At 32.5% G+C, this 23,276-nt stretch overlaps 1 protein-coding gene and 1 pseudogene across 5 annotated transcripts; one reads left to right on the forward strand and one right to left on the reverse strand.

The window, feature by feature from the left end:
• Positions 1-1,851: 1,851 nt before the first annotated feature.
• Positions 1,852-17,123, forward strand: LOC148202735 (AUGMIN subunit 3-like). 5 transcript variants are annotated; one of them, XM_088110683.1, is made up of 20 exons: positions 1,852-2,007; positions 2,262-2,503; positions 2,611-2,647; positions 2,752-2,855; positions 3,186-3,381; positions 3,686-3,752; positions 4,166-4,269; positions 7,681-7,765; positions 8,278-8,335; positions 8,845-8,976; positions 9,431-9,500; positions 11,026-11,083; positions 11,156-11,211; positions 11,685-11,837; positions 12,685-12,796; positions 12,900-13,041; positions 14,832-14,907; positions 15,291-15,386; positions 16,490-16,629; positions 16,770-17,123. In XM_088110683.1, the coding sequence occupies exons 2-19, from the start codon at positions 2,328-2,330 to the stop codon at positions 16,619-16,621; spliced, it is 1,854 nt and encodes a 617-aa protein (XP_087966809.1). In that variant the 5' UTR covers positions 1,852-2,007; positions 2,262-2,327; the 3' UTR covers positions 16,622-16,629; positions 16,770-17,123. The 5 variants fall into 5 exon arrangements, with proteins under 5 accessions (XP_087966809.1, XP_087966807.1, XP_087966810.1 ...); XM_088110681.1 differs by having other exon boundaries at positions 1,880-2,154; XM_088110684.1 differs by having other exon boundaries at positions 1,880-2,154; positions 8,281-8,335.
• A 1,579-nt stretch (positions 17,124-18,702) lies between these two features.
• Positions 18,703-21,872, reverse strand: LOC148202736 (WAT1-related protein At3g30340-like; annotated as a pseudogene).
• Between the last annotated feature and the right edge of the window lie 1,404 nt (positions 21,873-23,276).

Consider the following 23,276-nt stretch of genomic DNA (forward strand, 5'->3'; position numbering starts at 1 on the left):
ATTTAAGTTTTTGAATTTTATAAAGTTACTCTATATCTCTATCAATTGATAGTCAAACGGTAAGTTCTTCAATCAACATAAGGTGGAAATTCCTTAGGCTGGATTGGACAATCAAAATGCATTAATGTCATAACAATTAATGGTCAATGTGAAGCGGATTAACTCTAAAAATCATTTCAGTTAAATACTTCGCGATTTGTCATGTTTGAGTTGTAGTTAGGTCAATCCTAATCAAAAGTCCATGGACAAAACTATAAGTATAGATCCAAGTTAAAGATGGTAGGTTACAATGCATTTATTACCCTTGCTTTCATAATCAAACTAACTTTGGCAACAAAAGACCTTTGATAGGTACCTACTAATCGACATTGAAGAATAGGAATTAAAATTGAAGATAAGAAGTAAACAATCGCTCGTTGAAAAGGAGACGATTACCCCACATATCGAAACATTTTAAGATTTAAGTTAAATAACCTATTAAAGACGGGTTTAAATAGAACCTCTACCAAACATTATTTTCACAACAGTCGATTATGGAAGAGTTCAAGAGAATGAATCCCAACCAAACCGTAATCTATCCAATAAGGATGAGTTCATTTATTGAACCCATATAGATCAAATGAATTAAATAGTTAAAATGAAAATATATCACATTTTTTACTTAATTAGGTCGATCTTAATTAAAAGTCCAAAACTATAAATATAAATCCAAATTAAAGTTATAGGCTACTCATTAATTATACATTTATTATCCTTATTCTTGAAATTGAACTAACATGAAAGACCTTTGAAACATACATATCGATCAACATTGAAAAATAGAAATTAAACTTAACGATAAGAAGTGAACAACCGACAATTAAAAGAAGAGACAATCAACCCTATATACTGAAATAATTATTAAAACAATTGAAAAAATAAAATACTTTCTGTATTTAATAATATATTTTTCTATGATAATTTGAAATTAAATATAATATATTTTTATTATTTGTTGGTTTTAATTATGGTGGAAATTCAAGATAAATCTCTATATTATTGAAAATTATTCCGAACTCGAGATAAGATTAAAAAGAGTTATTATTAATCCTTGATCTCGAGAGCAACTATACTTAGTGTAGAAACTTTGTAGGTTTATGTTGGTTTCATAAGTTAGAGTGCACTTACAAAGCTTATTAAAACTAGTGAATCAGCCAATCTAGCATTCTAATAAATAGTGGTAATTTTAAGATGTGATAACTAATCAATTTGCATGTATTCTTATGTCAATTAGCTAAAAAAAAGTTAAGTATATAACGTGACTATGATAATAGAAGTTAAACATTCATCGCATTGCATGAACCACAATTTGTTTAACTTATGTGGTTTCGATATGAATGTATTTATGCCTTGTTCAACCTTCAATTTTATATTGTGAGCATATGTAATAAGATGTACCATACTTTATTTTTTATTTATACAAGAAAATTATTAAATAATAATTAATTTAGAGACAAAATAATTAATCATTATATTGAGTAAAAATATTTTTAAGTTAAAAAATTTGGTTGAAAAAATAAAAGTAAACAATTTCTTAAAAATATTAATTATTTTAGAATATTAACTTCTAATAATTATTATAGAAAAGTTAAAAAATCAAACATTAAATACAATAATATATTAGTAATTTAACAAATAATCCCTACAAATAATTCAAATTCTCTTTCAAAACTTTTCTTAAAAATCATTATAAAGTGAACAAATCTCCCAAATCAAAATACCATAATATTCAAATATCTTTCCTAATCAAATCTCATTTAATTTCATAGATAATTTCTAGCAAACAAAACATAAATGAGTAACTTCCAGTGGGACTTGTTAAAACGGCTTAGAGTATATACAGTGGAAAAAAAGTCTACACTGCTGCAATTTACAGCAGTCAATCCCTAGCCTCTAAAGCTCCCGCCGTGGAACCACCCAACCACCTCCGTCCGCCGTCGAGCACCTTAATCCGTCCACTGCACATGAGTATGTAATGCTTTTCGGGGAAACATACACATTAATTATTGTTGTCGTGGAAATTTTCTTTACGCTTTTGGGTAAGTCTTTTGGTAAATTACCGATTCGGTTTGAAAGCGTTGATATTGATTTCATCGGAATTTACTGAGAGTGAAGGTAAAAAAATGAGCGAACTCAGGAACAATTTTAAATTTTATTTCTTGCTTTTCATGTTTTGTCCTGTTCAAATTTCAAATTTTGGTGGATCCCTTTCTTTGCTTCAGTGTGAAGCAGAGTAGGCCAAAACCAAATAGAAAGGAGGAAAGGTTCTGCATCAAATCTGAGGAAGAATGAGCGGCGGTCGACTTTGCACATTGTTGGGAGAATTGGGGTACGAAGGATGGGAAGCATTGGACCCTGATAGCTTCGAATGGCCGTTTCAGTATGAAGACACTCGCCCCCTTCTCAACTGGATCTGCTCCAATCTCCGTACTTCCAATGTCCTTTCCCTATCTGAGCTTTCCCAGTTACCTCTCTCTCTCTCTCTCTCTCTCTCTCCCAATTATCCATTACTTATTTGGTTATGAATTGTTGATAATCATAGAATGTGAATGGTTTCTCTCCTTGTTTCAGGTACGAGCAGTTCAAGCAAGAAGGGAAGCTGTTAGAGGTGATGAATTTCACTGTATTGAGTTCTTAGTTTTGGAATTGGAAATGAACTAGCAAGTTAGTACTTTATTACATAGTGAATCTGAAATAAGTTGAATCGAGCAGGGTGAGGATTTGGACTTTGCTTACCACAGCATTTCGGCCTTCTCTGAAAGGAGAGACAATCAGGAGGCAGTTTTCGGTGCTGAGGAGGGGTTGAAAGATATCAAGTACTTCTACTGATAACTTCAATTGATCTCTATTAGGCTCTTCTGTGGATAAAATTCATTCGACAGGAGGAGAAAATAAGAAGGTAAAATGAATTGAGCTCCACTTGTGAGTTAAAATCAAGTATATGCATCTCAACTATTGGAGAAGTTAGACAAGAGAACTTGAAGAGAACTTTATGTCAAAGTTACGTGCATAAGTTGATTTTAACTTATGGGGGAAGTACAGTTCATTATACCTTTCTGTTTTCTTCTCCTGTAGGTGGTGGTAGGGTGTATGTTCAATGAAATGAATATGGAGCATTGCCTTATTGTTTGTGTTTTTGGCTTTAGAGAGGCAACTCTGGTGTATAGAGAGGAGGCTTTGGCCTTGCAGAGGCAGCTGAGGCATCTACAATCTCAGTTTGACATGCTTTCGGGGCAGGGCTCAGCCTTGACACAAGGAAGACGACCACGCCTTGCTGCAACTTCTATTGTTAAAGGACACCTTTCTAATATTGACGATAGCCTTTCTGTCCGAAACTTACAGGCAAGTCACTGCTTCCACGTGTAATGTATTATTTCCATGCTCTCTGTTATGGATTATTTTGTTCCCCATGTAAGTTTGATGATTGATAATGTTGTCTGAAATGTGATAAAGTTCTCTTGTACAAGTGGTGTACCTCTTAGGAAACTGTAAGTCCAATAATGAACATTTGTAAGCTTGAAAAATATATGAACCCCATTGATAATTTGAGTTTTTGTTCACTGTTATTGTGAGAAATTTGTATTTCTTTTCGCCTCAGTTATCATCTCATGGTGGTTTGTTTTCATTAAATTTCTTCATTGTTTAGATGAATGCGGTTCTCGAAAGAATTGCTTCCACAGCGCATGAGTTGGCACATTATCATTCAGGAGATGGTAATATTTCTTTTCATTGTTTCTCTTAGATAATAATTTCTTGTTCTACTCATTTTTATAAAGTTATTTTTTGTTATCCCTAAGTGTCAGTATGAAATTTATTGCTGTATAATTATAAGTTTTGTTGTTCAACCATGTCAGGCACTGAGATAAAATTTTGATTTCCATGTTCCATGGGTCATGAATTTGTTAAATGGAAGAGATTCAAAATGGACAGTTTTAAAGGAGATATGAATTTTGTTGAAGTCTCATCTTCTTGAAAATTTGGTTTTCGATAGAGCATGATGGTGTTGTTTGATATGTGTCTAACCCCATCTAATATAATGCATGGTTGTTGTTGTGGTATAGTATGTTGAAAACTCATGATGAGTTTTGATATTTCTGTTGATGAATTTAGCTATTTTGACATGCAGAAGATGCTATATATTTGGCATACTCAGACTTCAACCAATTCTTGCTTGGAGACTCATCATGTCTAAAAGAGCTAAATCAGTGGTTTGCTAAGCAACTGGACACAGTAAGTGGGCTGTGTTTTTTCCTTACTGTCTTCTTGGTCTATATTTTTTTCTGGGATAAATATATTTTGAAATACTATTTTTGTATTAATTATAACAAATTGATAATATACGTAGCTTAGAAGGATTAGTAGATTCCCTTTATAGGGTAAAACTTAGTGCACTAATAAAGGTTGATAACTTGTGAGTTGTTGTTTTATACTTTTCTTGCGATTGTTCCTGATCTTGCTGTTGAGACAAGACAAGTTCGTCTAAAACATCTTTGGTTTTGAAGTTTAAACAAATAACATTAAATGAAGTAGCCTTGAGTATAGTCTTAGATTGTAAAATGGTATAAGCAGAAAAATTCAAACAAAGAACAAGTTCTCTAAAACTAAGCTTTTCTCCTCTTACTGCGCCCTGGAGCGTTTTCTGGAGGCTTCAACACTCATCCTGGTGTTGTAATCAATAGATTCATAGTGGGAGGTTCCTAGTTCTCTATAACTGAGCTTTTGTCCTCTTACTGTACCCTTTTTGAGGATGTTGTTTAAGGTTGGAGCTGGAAAGCTTGAAGTCATCATAATGTCGAGGATTCCTTTCTTGACAAGAATTCTATAGATGAGAAGAGAGTAATGGCGCCCTAGCACATTAATTTTCTGGTTGGTTAAAGTTTGAGAAAGATGGATGAAAATAAGATGGGGTAGATTGAAGGGAGTTTTATCCATAAGATGATAGATGACAAACTTTTCTAGGTTAGTAACTTTGTTGTTGGAGTTGTTGTGCAGAAAGGTTCTTCGGCAGATGTAGAGAAAAGTCTTTGTTGGCTCGCTCAGCTTTTCAGCTTGTTGTGCAGAAAGGTTCTTCGACAGATGTAGAGAAAAGTCTTTGTTGGCTCGCTTAGCTTTTCAACAATGATATCATTGCAGATATATTTATTTTCAAAATTTTCTCCATAGAGAGTCCTTTCCACCTTTTCACCAAAGGCGTAGATTTCATCCCACTCTTCCTGGAAGCAGTCATTAAACCGGAAGCAGTTGATTGCTTTAGATATGGTGTCTACATCGACAGCAATTTCTTTTCCAATGACTGATCTTATGCAGTCTGCTTCAGCTTGAGCATTTTTCCATAACTCTCTTACTAGCTTTGGAAGAATTGGCTCATCCCATGAGAAGTAGTTCTTAGTTCCACACCTTCTGAACATTGATGAGATACATTTTCCTAGTACTTGAAGTTCCTCTAAGGTTGTTACCTCTTCCAGATGAAGAGTCTTGTTTGATTCACCAGATATGCTAATGCTGCAAGTCCGTTTTGCCACTTTCAGAACTTCCTTGAGAGAGAGATTGGTGCTTGATTTGCTGTCATAATTTCGGGTATGGGAAAGGAATGAGTTTTTGAGGGATTTAGAATGATAGATTTGTGTTCTAGATGAGAGAGTGAGTGAGAGGAAATTGGAAGTTTTTAAGATATTCAAGAGAATGATGGGATTTCTAGGTTTTAATACCAGCCAAAAAAGACCTTTGATTTGAATTGGACAGTTTCTTGGGAAGTTAACCATCTGGGGTTTTAGTGGAGGCATCATTGTGCATTAAATGTGCCCCGAATGATTGTGGATGACGTGCAAAGCTGCGTTCTAAGTTTTTTACCTAGACGACGGTTTTGGATGCTAATGTGGCTTAGTTCTAAACGCACTTTGTTACTTTAAGCATCGTGCCTATAGATGATCTATCCTAGACTATAACCTTAGACATTGATAGGTACTGAATGACTTAACACTCATGCTTCCTAACAATCATACTCAACATCTTTTATTCAGAGTGTTTGGTAGTTAGTAAACGATATACTCTAGTGTCGTTATGGATGGTTTTTTGTCTAAATGCTACTAGGTTCTATACGACCCAATTCTTCTCTATCATCTATAGATGATAACTTTGAGTAGTTTGTTTCTAGACGCCTTATTGTTACTGATTGTACGTTGGAGTGATACTCTTCCATGCATCAGAGAACAAGACATTTTCCTAGATACAACATCTTGTACTTAGAGGTCCATACAAATATTGACATCCCACATGTCAATTTCCTCATAGATAATTTATCCCTAGGCAATTCTTACTCTAAAACAGATTTATGTTGTAAGAGAGAATGTAGTTCATACCTATTTCTCCAAAGCTTGTGATCTTATTCTTTGTCCATTTTCGTTGAGATAGCTTCCTCCTTCTGATTCCTTTAGTTATATATTTGATTGTGCCGTGGGGAGAGTCTTGTTGATCCTTATGACAAATACTTCTTTTAACCTCTTCAATCCTATTTTCGTTTAGCTCCCTTAAGGAGTGTTAGACACTTTTGTCGTGAGACTGATGTTGATCCTTTTATGCCTTCCATAGACTTACCCAAGTCCTTTCTTGTGCTTATGAGCATTGTCTCTTATGTGAGCTTTTCTTTCATCTGCTTTATTTTACAACTTATGTCCTGAAGATTTGTGCCAATATTCTTCTAGACGATCCCTTCATGACTTTTGAGCTCATTCGTTGAGTGATCAAGCTCTTATACTTAGTGAAGAATTTTGTTGTCTAGTGTCATCAGAATTCCTGGGTATTCTGAGAGGACACCCCGAGTTCTTCATTGTCTAGGATGGCTTGGTATTGTGGTAGAGTTTTCCCAAGACCTTGAGTTCCTTGAGGATCACTTGAACTTCATTTGGAGTGCCCTCTTTTGTGCTGAGATGAAGGATGTGTATTGTTTTGTTAGAGATGTCGAGCCTTCTTCTTGATGTCCTTGAGAAATCCTCTGTATGTTGGAGATAAGATGTTTGCTTCTTGATGAGTCTGGACCACTGTTTCAACTTGTCTGTCTCTTGCTGGTTGTCCTTCTTTGATGATCATCAGGTAAGCTATTGAAGCCTTTGGACCGTTTCCTCTAGTTTTGTTAGGAACTAGCTCATCGAGGTAGACTCTGATACCAATTGAAGTTTGGAAAATACTAGAAGGGGGGTTGAATAGTGTTTTTCTAACACCCGCTATGCATGATATGGGTGTTGCTGTGCACGTCACTATACAGGTGTGATACTAGCTAAGCTAACTGTTGTAAGCGCTTAGTAATGTAGGTTCATTGTCAGCATTTGTTGTAACTAACTTAGTGAAGTCAGTTATGCTGAGCTGCCAGCTAGCTCGATCTATAGTCTAGTCAACAAACCTCGCAGAGCAAGCTACTAGATCTGTATAATAATTAAAATATGTACTTCAAACAAGTAATGCAAGAAACCATTTTTCAGTTTTTACAAATTCTCTTCTCTTCTCTTTCTCAGTTATGTATTATTGTCTTCAAGTTACCTTTCTGTTTTTTACTTCTGATAATGATGTTGTAAATATTTTTATTGATTTATGTTCTCTCAAGTTCTTCATACCCTTTTATGACTTCTTTTTTTAATTCAATGGCAGGGTCCATTTCGACTTGTTGCTGAGGAGGGGAAATCTAAATGCTCTTGGGTGAATCTTGATGAGATCTCAAATAGCTATGTTAGAGGTGTACATGCTGGTCCTTACAATTATCTTATTTTTTTCTTCAGCCATCACGAGTCCCAAATTTTAATTGGATTTGTTTATTTCCTTATTGGCAGTAAATGTGAGCTTTTTTAGTTTTTACTTTGTTCTTATCTATGTAAATATATTTCTGTTTTTTTATATAATAATTATTTTCCTACTGATATTGGATCTTTATTGAAGTGGTATAGGCATGAACTGCTTAAAAATTCTGGCATCCTGTACCAACCCTGTAAGTTTAAAACTGTTTTTAAAAGTCTGTTAAAATTATACACACCTTAATTCACATAAAATCCCTGTACTTAACAAACTAAGATGCATCTAGAGTATCTAAAGTCTGGACAAAAGGAAGGCTAAAAAAAAATCTGTACGGAGTTCACTCTACATATTAAATACTACTATACTGTCTCTTACACACAGAATATATATCCTGTATGACCTTGAGTATTGTTAACTGGACCTGTTGAGCCTATTTGTTTATTTTTGGTGGTTCAGCAGATTTGGAAAAATCACATCATCAACGTGTATCTGAGTTACGCCGGCTTCGCTCAATGTATGTGCTTCTTTTGATAACATTGCTGATTACTTATTTTGGTACATTGTTGATTGGTTTAATGTGCACCAAGTTGTACTTAAAGAGTTCTAGATATGGATATTTATCTGCTATTAGTCTATTATGGTATAGTGTGGTTATCTATATTAGCAATTATGATGAGCTCATGTCTTATAAATTGTCAATTGTTTTGCATAGCAAACTCAACCTTGAATGCTACCCAGCCCGGGCAGTGTGCTTGATAATCATGCCTATAGTAGTACAATGTTAATCATAATCAGTTTGTAATTTTTTTTATTTGAGGTAGTTTATAGGTTAACTGACATAAAATCATGTATCCTGCGTGTCATCCTATGTCTGACCATCTGTGATTCATGTGGTCCTACAGAAAGCATACAGAACACTTTTTAGTAGTTCCTCATCTTGATCTAATTAGAATGGCTGCGGGAGTCATGTTTCTAAAATTTCACCAATCTTTTAGTGTTAATGGTCTGTGTAAACTTTGTCAGATTTGGAGTAAGTGAAAAACAATGGGTTGAAGCACAGGTCAAGAATGCCAAGCAGCAGGCCATTTTAATGACGCTTAAATCACAAGTATCATCAGATGAGGCTCATATTCATCTTGATCTTCATTCTCTTAGGTACTAATAATGTTGATACAATCTATATTGTGCCTTTATGTTTCCTGGTGTTGTACTTGAAAATTTTGACCTCCAGACATCAATTTTCTCAAGTCTAAACCATGGGCTTTTGCATTGATTATCGGTAGCCTTGATAGCTCTATTTGCGATCCCTTATTATAAAAGTACAGACAGTGCACACAAAATCAATTGACACCAGCATGCTTTATTATAAACCTCCCTTCTATTTTACCCTACTCAAAACACCTTTTCTAAATTTATGCCACACCTTCTTTTTGAATAATTGTGAGAAAACACACCATTGCAGAGTTGTACAAAGGTTATGCATTTTTGGGGGCTGGGGTGGTTATCTGTTGCATTCTGAAGGCAATGTTAACTTCAATTTCTTTTGACCATAAATGCTTTTTATTAAATTACACTTTTTCGTACGTGATATTGCTGCCTGTGAGTACAGGAGAAAGCATTCTGAATTGAAAGGAGAACTTTCAAATCTTTATAACCATGAAGAGAAGCTGCTATCAGAGGTTTGTTACTAGATTGTTTTTATTCTAGAATTGTTGTATCAATTTATTTTTCCATTGAAAATGCCTGGACTTCCCTGTCTAAAGGATCATCTAATTACCAATGTAGCATTTATGGATTTGATTTTTATGCTATGTGAATCTTCAAGGCATTGCAATTTACATTCTTCAATATTTTCATAATTCACTCTATCTTTTGTCTGATATTTTGGTAAGTTGGTACGTTTTGTAGCCTAGTCCATTATGAAATCTTATTCTACTGCCCACTCTTCTATTCAGATCCAAAGTAATTACACTTTCAGAAAGGGGGCATTACTTATGCCTATTACTCCTGTAGATGGAGTGTTAGTGACTTTAAGTTGTATGTATTTCAAAAATTCAACGTCCTTCATTCAGTTCATCAAATAATGAAGAGAAGGAAAACATGCGTGGTACAATTGATATTTCCAATATGAAGTGAGTCAGGCTATTCTACAAGTAGCTGTAAATTTCAACTTTCAAGTGGGGTTTTGTAAGGTGGACCTAGAAGTACTTTTCTAAGAAAGACAGTAATTCTGATTGGAAATAAGCTCGAGAATATTGTGATTTGTATGCAAAGAAAAGGAAAATAAGTCTAGACTTTAGATTTTGATGTTTCTCCAAAACCCACTCTGCTATCTTCTCCTCTAACAGTTAATCCATCCCCAACAACTGATTGTCCCCACTAATCCCCAACAAATTGATTTCCCCACTGATACCCCAACTTTCTTTCCCTCTGAAACCCCCTCCGCTACTTGGTCCTGATTTCTCCTTTTATATGTTCATTTTATCTGGGGCCAAATAACACCTTGCATATAGAGAAATGATTGTTTCACTTGGACACTGAGCTATTTGACCATAACGCTTCAGCTGTGGAACAAGGATAAAAGAATGTTCTTCTAACTTTGACTTAGTTCAATTATGCAATTCATTTTCATCATGGTGTTTCACATTGAGATCCCAAGTTTTCATAAACTTTGGAAAAAAATGAAAAAAAATTGGCAATGAGGGAATTAGAGAAAACAACACTTCATTATTAAGTAAATAAAATCTTATCAGAATATGCCAGCATCCTCCTGTGTCTCAATTCTGGCTTCCATCCCTTCTAATTTCCATGACAAATCATCCAGCCTTCTCTGACAGGTGTCATGAATCATGATAATATGCTTTGCTTGTTACAGGAAGTCCATCTTGATCTGGTAGGTCGGTCCAAAATAATAGATCACCAATTTCAAAAAGATAATAATATTATTAAATCACCAGATTGCGGATATTACATCAGTCTTGCTCTCCCAGACTTCAGAAGCTCTAGAAATGTTATCTCTGTCCAGAAAACACATGACTTAATTTTCCCTTAACTCCTACTCCAATATGAACGGAAGTACTTAATTATTCTCTATAGAAGCTTTTAAAGGACAGTTATTATTATTAAAACTAAGTCCTATAATACAATTTCTAAATAATTGGTCTGTGTGTGGTCCAATGCCTTATCATTTTCTTCCCTTTTCAGACTATTTCAGATTTGTGCTGGGAGCTAGCTCAACTCCAAGATACGTACATTTTACAAGGTATTTTCTTAACACAACTATTGAGAAGAAATTCAATTTTATTTCATTAATTTTGCATTCTTTATCCTATAGGTGATTATGATTTGAAGGTCATGCGACAAGAGTACTACATTAATAGGCAGAAAGCAGTAAGTTTAGCCATCTTTTTGTACTATGATTGTTATTTATAAATATTTCCTATGTGTTGGGCTATGGTTAGATTTTTGTGCGCATCCTCGAATTTTAGATTGGTTCTCCAAGTTTCTGTTCTCGGTCATAGCTAACTTTTAAATTGAGTTGCAGTTTCTTATCTTCTCTTCTGATACTGTATATGTTGTATAGGTTACACTGCAAGTAATATAGACCAGTGAATAGCTTAGAGCTGCCTCTGTCAGTGATGACAGCTGTTGAGTTAGTAGTGACAGCTTTCAGTTAGTCAGACCTAGGACTCTATATCTGTATTCTATAAATTACTTCTCCAATCCAAATAATGAAACAGTTCACACTACTTATCTCTTTCTTTAAAGTCAATGCATTTTACATATTCTATCAGGCTGTTTGGATTTGTCTTAAATTGATCAAGTACTTCTACTGATAACAAACCTCTCCATTCTTTTGGCAGTTCATAAACCATCTCATCAATCTCCTTGCCAGGCATCAGTTCTTAAAGATAGCCTGCCAATTGGAAAAGAAGCACATGCTTGGAGCATTTTCGTTGCTCAAGGTTATTGAGTCTGAGCTTCAAGCATACTTGTCTGCAACTGAGGGACGGGTGGTATGTATCCTTAGAATTTTGGCATTGCACTTATTCTTTAATTGTGTGATTATTTATTTTCATTGCTTTGACTTGTAGTGGTATATTTCTTATTTCAAAATTCCCATTTACCACTTCCAATTTAAAGTGTCTGATTTTCTTTTCTTACACATGGTGTGATTGGTTATCTTAGACCCCCTTAACTTTCTTTTAGGTGAGTAGTGAGATGGGATGGGGAATAGTTAGTTGTGGAGAGAAAACAAGTGTTGTCATATGGAAACGGGGTCATTGAGTGATCTTTGATCATGAGGAGCTTCTGCTCCTGTTCTCGTTTCTTCTTTCATAGTAGTATAATGAAATCATACAAACAGATAGAATTACTCTGTTAAAATGTTTATGAAATTATACAACCAAGTATTTTTCATTTGTTTAATCCAATCTGAGAGTGAAGGCATACGATACAACGTTAGGTCTTATCATTCATGACTTGTTGGTTGCACTTAAGAAGTATTGGTGATTAACATGAAATTGTGCTTTTATTAGAGTCACGCTAAGTAGAGTTTCTTATATAAATTCTCCCTTTTGTCCTCTGCCACTAAGGGATTTTGCTCCTTTAAAGTTAGTAGGTGCACTTTAGAGAACAAAGTGAATTCACAATTGTTGAATGTATTTGGCTCCTTCAATTAAGCATCATTGATTTTATCACAATCCTATCAAGTGTTCTCCTCTCACCTTTGAGGAGTCAAATCCCCCTCTAGAAGACCATTGAATACCTTCTTTATATTTTCCTTCTAAACTTTAGGGCCAAAGTCCAGTTTTGCATCACACCTCTACTTTTATCTTTTGAACTTCCCTTTATGGTTTGCAGGGTCATTGCTTGGCCCTGATCCAAGCTGCCTCTGATGTTCAAGAACAAGGAGGAGTACATGACAGTGATCATTTTTTGCATGCTATCAGAGACCTGCTAAAAATATATTCAAGTGAGTATTTATTCATCAGAATATTATGATCTATTCAAGTTAGAGTGTTCCTGTTATCCTTCTGATATGCTATCCTGTACGGTGCTCTACATTTTCTTCCCAGATACACAAGCTTCACTGTCGACATATGTATCAGCTCCTGGCATTGTCAAGCAGATATCAGCTCTTCATTCGGATTTGACGAGCCTTCAGTCCGACCTTGAGAATTCTCTTCCCGAAGACAGAAATAGGTGTATTAATGAACTGTAAGTATTGTGATTAAATCAATGTACTATAATTTATGAAATGCTGTAAAATTATGAACGCTTATGCTTCACTGACCTTATTTAATTAACGCTCTTTTGGATGTCACCAATATATTCCTTCTATGGCAATCATAGGGTTAGGTTAGGATATATACCGTGGAGTAAATCAAAGTTAATTTAACGCCAATCCTTAACTGTTTTACTTAATGAATTTCTCACAAAACTCTATTGAATGGAAAGTCTGTGTTGAAAGAGGAAAATAGATGCAATATATGCTGAAAAATGTGTGTATGGACTACACAACACAGTCCATGTTATATGAGCTGATTACGAAAAATACAAAGCTATTAGAGATTTTATTCCTATATATATGATCTGATATGCTTATAAATCATATCCTAATAAATTTGATTATGATAAAATGTGTTCATAATTATAAAGACCATAATTAAATAAGGAAAGAAATCATAAAATATTAAAGAAAAATAAATCCTCAGAGATCATCTAAAGATACTGTAAAGTATTATGAGATAATATCGTTTAATATTTCTAATAGTTTGCATCATAAACATCAAGCTCATAAAATTTCTTGTTAAGTTATTTGTTTTCTACAACATTGAATTATCTTAAAACAAAAGTACAATGCTTGAACTTCATCAGATCATTTGTCATTAATTTTTGTTTTCTAAATATGACATGGTTCTGCATAATAACATATCAATGGTGGTTTAATCAAAATAATTTTCTATATAGGGGCATTGATTGATGAGTGTCAAGTTTTGGATTGGTGTCATTTGATTTAGAGTTCGTTTGGATTCTCCATAAACACTTACAAGAGAGAAAATTAAGGAAAACAAAATTAAGTTTCTCCTTAAGCTAAAATTAGTTTAGGAATGCATAAGGTGATTTTAGCTCAAGAAGAACATTAAACTTTTTATTTTCTCTTAGAAATGCTAAAATTTGTTGAAAAATACCCTTAATCTATAAAATCATTGGAGGCTGCTATTTTTTGTGAATTTAGCGAATATGAAATTTTTAGACAGACATGCTTATGCATCCTGTTATAATTATAGAAATAAAGAGTAGATCCTATATAATCAAGAATACAAATATATATATATATATATATATATATATAAGGTTGTTTTTATTTATTCTGTGTCATAGCCTTATTATTAGAGAATATCAAATCTCTTCTATTTATTTTATTGATTCCATTTTCTTAATATATAAATACATCATCTGTGCTGTAGGCTTGACTGTAAAATATTTTTGTTTGTGACATTCTATTTGCATTGGCAATATTTAGGGTCCATGTCCATACAGTTTTACATTTGCAGCGGTATAAAGTTTCTGCAATTGTTTAGTGAGATAGTGATAGGGTCTTAAGGGTTTATGTCAGGAAAAAGGGGACGAAAACAGGACATAAGGTGGGATGGAGGGGGAAGTTGGTTAGGCAGTTATGTTTGGGAGTTTATTTTAGGAAATAGCTATATAGGGGGGAATAAGTGTCTTGAAGGGACACATTGTTTTGTTGAGTAGTTGGGACAGGAACATTGCATCCTGTGGACGGAGACAGGCTTCCTTGTATGCTTACGCACATTGTTGTGTTACCAGAAATAAAGAGGCAATTAATCTTTTGTGTTAGAGTGTGAGTTTCGTGTCTGATAGTTTCTAGTTTTCTTAAAGCATCAGATAGCAATGGGTTTTCTTTTACTTATTCTCTAGTTTGGAGTGTTGTTTTGTTCCTCATTTACTGCAATTGTTCATGTCAATTTTTTAATCTATAGGTGCAACCTTATTCAAAGCCTGCAGCAACTGCTCTTTGCATCTTCAACCACAGCACAACCAATACTGACCCCTCGGGTATGACTTCTAGATCTATACTGTGGCTTGGTTTTAATTTGTAAGACATAATTGTAGCAGTGCTTTTTGTATTTTTTTATTAACAAATATTAACTATACTTTTCATGTCCATTAATTACTACCAAAGCCTTTTCCTAAAAGGTAGAGTATTTGTCATGTCCTCTGTAAAGAATAAAATCAAAACCGTTGTTCCATTGTCAGGGTTTTAAGGGAATGGATTAGTTTCTGATGTAGTTGTGATGTGGACCTTAGTGAAAAAAAAGTAACTACATTTTGATTACATATCTGAATCTAAGTTTTATCCAAATGGGCATTTCAGTTTTTTACCTTTTTGTTTATATTTTGTTTTGACATTTTGCCTTGTTCCATCCAATATTATTTAGCCATTAATGAAAGAGCTTGATGAAATGGAAAAGATTAACGCAAAGCTGTCTGCTGCGGTTGAAGAGGTGACACACGAGCATGTCAAGAAGAATGAGGTACATGGATCTGAACCTTTTATCATGTCATCTGGTTAGTAATTTCCCCAAGTCATTGATTTCTTTGAAGAAACCCTTTTATTGGGCATCTTCTAATTGGTTGGTTGGAATCTGGGGAATAGTTTGTTGAATTTATCTAGGCCAACTGTATTGCATTAAAGTAAATTCAATTATTAAGAGTTTCAATTGTTAAGAATTTCAATATTGCATTAAAGTAAATTCAATTGTTAAGAGTTTCAATATGCATGTTTATGCTAAAATTTTTTCATATTAACATAATCCAATTAACTAGATTGTTTTTTCTCCCTATTATTAAGTCTACTGCTATTTGATTACTTAAGTCGTTCCATTCCCTGCTTGTCGTTGAGGAGAGTTAATGTTTTCTGAAGTATTTACTCAGTGCAGTGAAACGCAAACGACAGCATAAGCATGATAAAAATGCTGGAATTCTTTAATTTCCACCCGCTTCTACCCTCAAGAAAAAGACCTAATAATCTTTTTGATACTCTTGACCTGAGTTTTCTACTCTTCTTACCTAACACGCTTCTCTTAGTATTTCCTTTCACTAATAACTTTCATGAAAATACTTCTTTGGTATAGTTTTTTTCATACTATTGAATCTGAAAACTTAAAATGTGAGGACAATAGTTCATTAATCCTGAAAATTGAGCCTTGACCTTGGCCTTACTGAATGATGAATATAATAAAAAATATGTATGAGATTAATTTCTATTTGTGTTAAATATATATATAGGGTATTATATTTATAATAAAAGAAACATGGGCTAAGTACAAAATACAAATAAGGAATAAAAACAAACAAACTAAAAATAAAAGATAAAAATAATATATCTAACACTGAAAAAGTAAAGTATATTAATAATAATAGTTTTTAAGTTCAAATCGATGTAGTCACTCTTGACATATTCTGATGTTTTTTCTTGATAAAACTTAGCTTCTTTCAATCTTTCATTTCCATCTCGTCACAATCATATTGAACCACACCTCTATTGTCAAGTTTTACATGAATGTGTATATATTCCACATGCATTTCAAAGATTCTGAAATTATTGTTATGACTGAAACTTTGTACTGGCATCCAGATTGTAAAACATCATTCACAAGAAATTGGACTTCAAAGACGAGTCTTTGTTGATTTCTTCTGCAATCCTGAGCGATTAAGAAGCCAAGTCAGGGAACTGACTGCTCGGGTCAGAGCCTTGCAAATTTCATAGCAATCCAAGTACTATCCTCTGTTTCACTCTAGTTGTTTTATTATTATTATTATTATTGTTATTATTATTATTATTATTTTCTATATGCTTTCTTATCCAAATGAGCAATGTGCTATCTTTTGTTTATACAAGTGTTTTTCTTGTCCAGATTGATTTAACTTCCTATGCCTGCGAACCTGTGGTCGAAACCTAGTAAGGAGCGTTGGCTCAAGCAATATTCTTTCCTTTCTTTTCTTAGTTGATTTGAAAAGGATGGAATCAAATACTTCTTTTATTCTGGTAGTGTAGATATTTATTAGTGTATGCTGTATCATCTCTCCCTATGAAATTGGAATTGTTGTGCTTTACATGTGCAAATTAGCAAGTACATTACATATATATGTAGATAAAAAACTGTGATTAAAGAATTGGCATGCTCTGCTTGCCTGAGTAATTGATGAATTACTTCTCAACCCAAATTTGTTGATCATTTGTTATGCACCTAAGTATTGAAAAGTTTGTCTACTGTAGTTACCATAGCATTTAAGAGAATCCTTGTTCCCCATTAGACCCCAGTTTAAAGGGCAGTTTCGGAGTGTTCTCAGAATTATTCATACATTATTCGTTTTTGTTTTCTTGTATCCCTTCACCAGATATTGTTCTTCCTCTGTTAACAAGGACTAGAATCTGGCAATGTTTGTTTATATTTCTGAGTTTCTCTTAACCCAAGTTGCAAGATGGTGTGCATAACTTGGTCATCCCTATAAATTGGGATGCGACCAATGCCATAAGTTGCAAATAAGAAAGACAACACTTTCCAGAGGGAGATTGGGATCATGAGCTTTCCTGATCCCTGCTGCTTCATCAAATTTGTTGAATATTCTAGAACTGAGTAAAAAAGCTTAGTGTATGGATGCTAAAAATTTGTAGAATAAAGGGATTATTTATTTCTAATATACAGGGAGTCTCTACAATTACTAGTCCTATAACTTGAAAAAAAAAAGTACTGTTGAATCTATTGTAATCAATAAAATGGAACTTGCCCAAAATCACTTCTTAGGAAATGATTCTCCTTATCTACTCCATTATTGTCACTGAAGCTGTTTTTTAGCTATTTCTCTATATCAACATTTGCTCATATCATCTCAACTAATGGATTAAATACTACCCTTACTATAAGCTAAATGTAGATATTTACCCAATTATTTCAAAAAGAAACCCTACTATATACTGTGCCATTTATGTTTTTCTTCTTCTTAATTTTTGACTAATAGTAGTACCGTTATCTATTCCTGTCCCACTTTCACCCATGAAAATTGAGGTTTAAAGATAATAAAGAAGACTTATCTTTTTCTTCTAAAGCGTACGGGACCCTATTAAAAAACACTTTGTTTTTGTTTATATTTCAACTCTTATGCAGCTCAGAAAAAATAACTGAAGGAAAATAAGAAAAAAAAAATACAAAAGTTTTATTTATTTTAAAATAGTCAGTAGCTAACACTATCCTTCCATAGGAATTTCAAGAAAGTACTTTTGTTTGTGTCGTTATAATTCAAATTTAATAAGCGAGTTTAAGTTAATAAAAATGTAAGAGTTTGCAATCATAAAAGACTATTTTTCTGAGATATAAAGAAAATAAAATGATTCTACTTTATTGGTGTCAAAATGAATGAATTTACTTTAATCATGAGTAAAGATACACAATCAAGATTCCATCGAAAATTTCTTTCAAGTTCAAATTGCGAACTACAAATAAAGAACGTAGAGAAAAGAAAAATGGTGAATTTTTTTATAAAGAGAACTCTACAATTTTTTCTGAGACATTATCTATGTGGTGTATGTATGCAAGGAAACAAATTACTGGAAGAAAGACAATTAGAATTGTGAAAAACTACCATGTTAAAAATTATAAGAAATTTGGTCATGTGAAAAGAAAATTGTTCCAACAAAAATTAACACCAAGAAAATGTAATGACCATTACATTACTAAAGATGAGAGCACATTTAAGGACGTGATGACTCCATAAAAATGAAAGTTGCAATGAAAACTACAATGGAAATAAGACTCAATGGATATTCATAAAATATCTATCACTGTGAAATTACAAGTTAGGTTTTACATGTGCAAATCAACCAGTACATTACATGAATGCATATGAAAGCTTTGCCATTATGCACACGAGTAATTGAAAAATTGGTACTGAAGCTAAATTTCTTAATATTCTCTCCTGCATGAAAGTCTTGAGAATTTTATCAGCTTCTAGTTACTTCAATGGACAACTGCTTCACTTGTAATTCAGATAATCCTTGTTCCCCTTTAAGCCTTAGCTTAGAGGCTATATTTTGGATTGTCCTCAAAATTGTTCATACATTGTTCATCTTCTTGACTATCCTTCATGGCATTTTGTTCTTCCTCTTTACTTTTACCCCAAAGTAAAATGTAAGTGCCAGAAATAACCAACACTGATCCTGCAACACTGCTCATTGTATGCAGGGATGCATCAGAGGCAATGCACTGTAAAAAAAAGTGAAAGAAAGAAAAGAAAAAGAAAACAGAATGATAACAACCAAATCCAACCTTCCCAAATAAATTTCCTCTTGTAATATAGAGAAATCAAGCACTGCCACAAACATCTGCAGAAGAGGGGTGAATGCTGAAGTGAAAACTGGACCCCTTTGTTTCACACACCATGACATTGCCACATAGCACAACCCTGATCCAACCAGTCCCTGCCTCCACACACAGCTAACTTTTAATGCAAAAATTTGTATAAATGATGCTGCCTTGTTGGATCTTGTACAAAATGTCTTAAGAAAAAAAGTGAACTTTTAAGTCTAATTTAATCTTACAAATAAATCGATTTGTAAGCAAAAGTTCGCATCCATTTTAATACTATAAATTTGTCTTATTCCTGAGTGAATTGAAATTCAAATTTGAGACTAAATTACTAGGTTAGTCCCTCAAAATGGATCAAACTAAACTCTAAAACTAATATAATTGACAGTTATACTTGTAAAAACTTATTTTATGAATTCTTCAATTTTAGACACTAATAGGACTTTCAAGGATTGAAATAATGGCTTACTATTGTATTTAAATCATGGTGACATGACAAGAAACTTCCAACCATTTCTAAATGTTGAGTTTTTGGATAAAGGATATGGATACTTACAGAATATACAACAGTGAGAATCTCTAACTTTCCTCTGAGAATCCATTTGGTCTTACTTCTGTCTATGAGCAAAGTTAAAATTGCTGATTGAATGGCAGCAAAAAAGGACAAAAGGGCTGTGCTAGAGTATTGACATGGATACTTTCTGCTAATCCTTGCTTGTATGAGAAACCATGAAGACCACAAGCCACATCCTGCAGTCAGAAGCAGTGAACCTATTATCCATTTCTTTATCTTGGAAGCTGATGCTGTTGTTGTGCCTTTTTCTGCAATGTGTTCTTGTTCTTGCTTGATTAAGGGCATTCCTTTGTAAAGGATCAACATCAAAGCTCCACCAATACACACAAAAGTTCCCAAAACCTTAGCCTTAGCACTCACTTTTCTCATGTTTACCTTCTCTATCCTTACAATTTCAAGATAAAAAAAGGGTCACAATCACTGTAGCATCCACTGATCTATAATGTCACAAAATTTGCTGCATAAAACTTTCACAAGACATTTCCTGTGATTTCAATCTTTAGATGTTATTGTTTTTTAAAAAACGTTTTTCAGATTGTATAATTTGAAAACTAAAAATTTACTTACATATATATATATATATACATATATATATATATACATATATATATATATATACATATATATATATATATACATATATATATATATATATTCATCTGTATCCATGATTTTGTTTGACTTACCCGAGTGGCAGTGCCATGATAAAGGTAAATACAGGCACCATATTTAGAAATGCACATGAGAAAGTTGCAGATGTATATTCCAGTCCCATAAGAAACAGGTATTGTGTAAAGGTAACCCTGCAAATAAGTCAAACACTGTAATGTTTTAGCTTCTCCCATTATCACTTTTAGTGGAAAAATTAAATAAATAAACTTCTCATTCTTACAAGTTTTTATAGAGAAATGTTTTCAAATATATACTATATATAATCTCAAATCTGTATTTTCCAAACTCACTGTCTTGTATAAAAATTTAAATGGGGTTCATTGATTTAAAATAAATTCTCTCAAATAAGGAATAAAGCTCACGTATATTTAATAAAAATAACTTAAAACTCACATTTTTAGTAAAAGGATGTATTAAAAAAAATAATATTATCAAATTTCTTTCCAAAACTAGCAATTTATATAGAATTCTTACCCCACAAGAGCACTTATGAAAAGCAGACATATTATGTGACCCTCCAGCTTCCTTTCCCTGTAAAATTAAATTAACAAACAAAATTAATGACAATAAATTAGTAATCAATCTAAATTGAACAAAAAAAAAAATAGAAAATAGCCAGCACTCATTTAGGAAACTTATGCTTGTATTTCCATATATTTCTTCCTGCATCCTCATTCAAGAAAGAAATCAATTTTGTTATGTTAGACTGTGTAATTTAAAAGTTCAAAATACTTCCAAATTTCAAAAAATAATGTTTAGATTATGTAATTTAGAAATCAAAATTAACTTTTAGAATGTCTAATCTGAAAATCAAATTACTTTCGGATTATGCCATCTAGAAACCATTTTTTTTCTCAAACCTCTTCAATTTCTTAAAGTTATTTTAGTTTTCGTATTGTTCAAACAAGAAGTCGTTTTTGACTTCCACATTAGACAATCTGAAAATAGTTTTCAAGAAAATAATAATTTGAAGGTTATTTTTAATTTTTAAATTATATAATCTGAAAGAACTAAGTAAAAAAGATATTTTTAGAGATAGAAAAAAACATACTATAGGAAGAAAATGTCCATATTTAAAATTCTTTAAACAACTCCGTATTAAGAACTTATAATAGAAGAAATTTCACATTTCTTTTTTTTTTTAGATTATTTATGATGAAATAAATTGAAAAATTCTTAACAAGCATATACCAAGCAAGAGCAGAAAAAGTAAGAATTGATTGAAGTAAATGGTACCTTTCATAGAAGCAAGCAATAGGTGCTAAGAAAATGGCTGAAATAGCTTGTCGGTATGTTAAGATGGTGAAGTAATCCATTCCTTCATTAAGCACTTTCTTAAGAAATATATTCACAAAAGCCAAAGCTAGGTTAACAATAATCATCACCAAAACAGCCTTCATCATTTTTGCTTCTTTTACTCTCTTAATTACACTTAATTTTATGTTTAGCTTTTGAACAATGATATCTTATTCCATATATAGAGAGAGATGAATTAACCCTAAGAAGAGAAGAACAAATCAAAAGATATCATATATTCCATTCCAATATTCTTTTCCATTTTAATTTGTTTGGTGGGAATTTTCATGTCATAATCAGCCATGTTTAATGACATCACCTTCTCAAACTTTTCATTAGTGGGAACAAACATTGATTTGTAAATACATTAATCAAATTTCAAAAGCATTGGCACTCATGTCTTCTCATTCTTGTCATGCCAGTGTGTAATTTCAATGGATTAATATTCTTTTGAAAGAATACATCAGAGTTTATTAACTATATTTCTTGTTTCTTGAACATTTCTATTCCATCTCGTTGTTTGTTTTTCAACTTAAAAATATATTTAGAGTATATTATTAAGATATACCCATGTGAAATTTAAAATTCTTTAATTTTAAGTAATCAAATTACTTTTCATAAAATTTAAATTTTTGAGATTTTTTTCTAAAAAACTCATTAATTCAAATTTATGATTAATCAGATATAATTTATACTTTTTCACCTTCTAAATCTGGAATCTATTGAAAAGAAAGATGAACAATTGTTTCATGAAAATGGAAAAATTGAAAAAAAAAAGAAAAAAAATGGTCAAGAACCTACAACATATATTGTTTCAACCACAGAATTCATTGAAAAGAAGGTTTTGCTATTCATACTTTTAGGGTAAATGTTTGAATGCTATTGATTCCTTTTCCCTTTTATATAACTGTGATGTGATTTTATGCTGCTTCTGAATCACTGGAATAAAGTGCTCAGCATCTCATTTTATTTTTATTATTTTTATTACTATTAATCAGAATTAGCTTCTCATGCTCACTTTCGTTTATTTCTTCCACTCTCAATCACAAAACCACTCTTTTGGAATGCCTGTTACCCAATAACTTTACAAATTGTCCAAACATTATTAGAAAAAAGAGATAGACAATGATTCTCTATATCCCTTTAGAATCTAATTTTCTATTTCCATACACTTTCTTCTTTAGTGTTTTGTTTAATTATTAAAGAAAAATAAGAAAATTATTATTTTTTAATAAAGTATTAAAACATCTAAAATCTATTTTAATAAAAAAAATAGACAATTTATAGTGTATTGTATATTAATATAGTCATCCAAATGATAAGACTACAATATTATATCATGTATACATCTCAAACTACTCAGTTATGGTTCAATTTCAAAACTATACACAAGAAGATTTAATATATCTTAATAGTTTGTACAACTACATCCTCATCCTCTATAGGTGTCTTAACACCTGTATTTTTCTTTACACACGTCGATATGGGTGATCATTGAAAAAAAAAAATCCAAACAC

The sequence above is a fragment of the Vigna umbellata genome, chromosome 3 (genome assembly GCF_029865625.1).
Source record: "Vigna umbellata cultivar VRB3 chromosome 3, Vumbellata_1.0, whole genome shotgun sequence".
Taxonomy (NCBI): Eukaryota; Viridiplantae; Streptophyta; class Magnoliopsida; order Fabales; family Fabaceae; genus Vigna; species Vigna umbellata.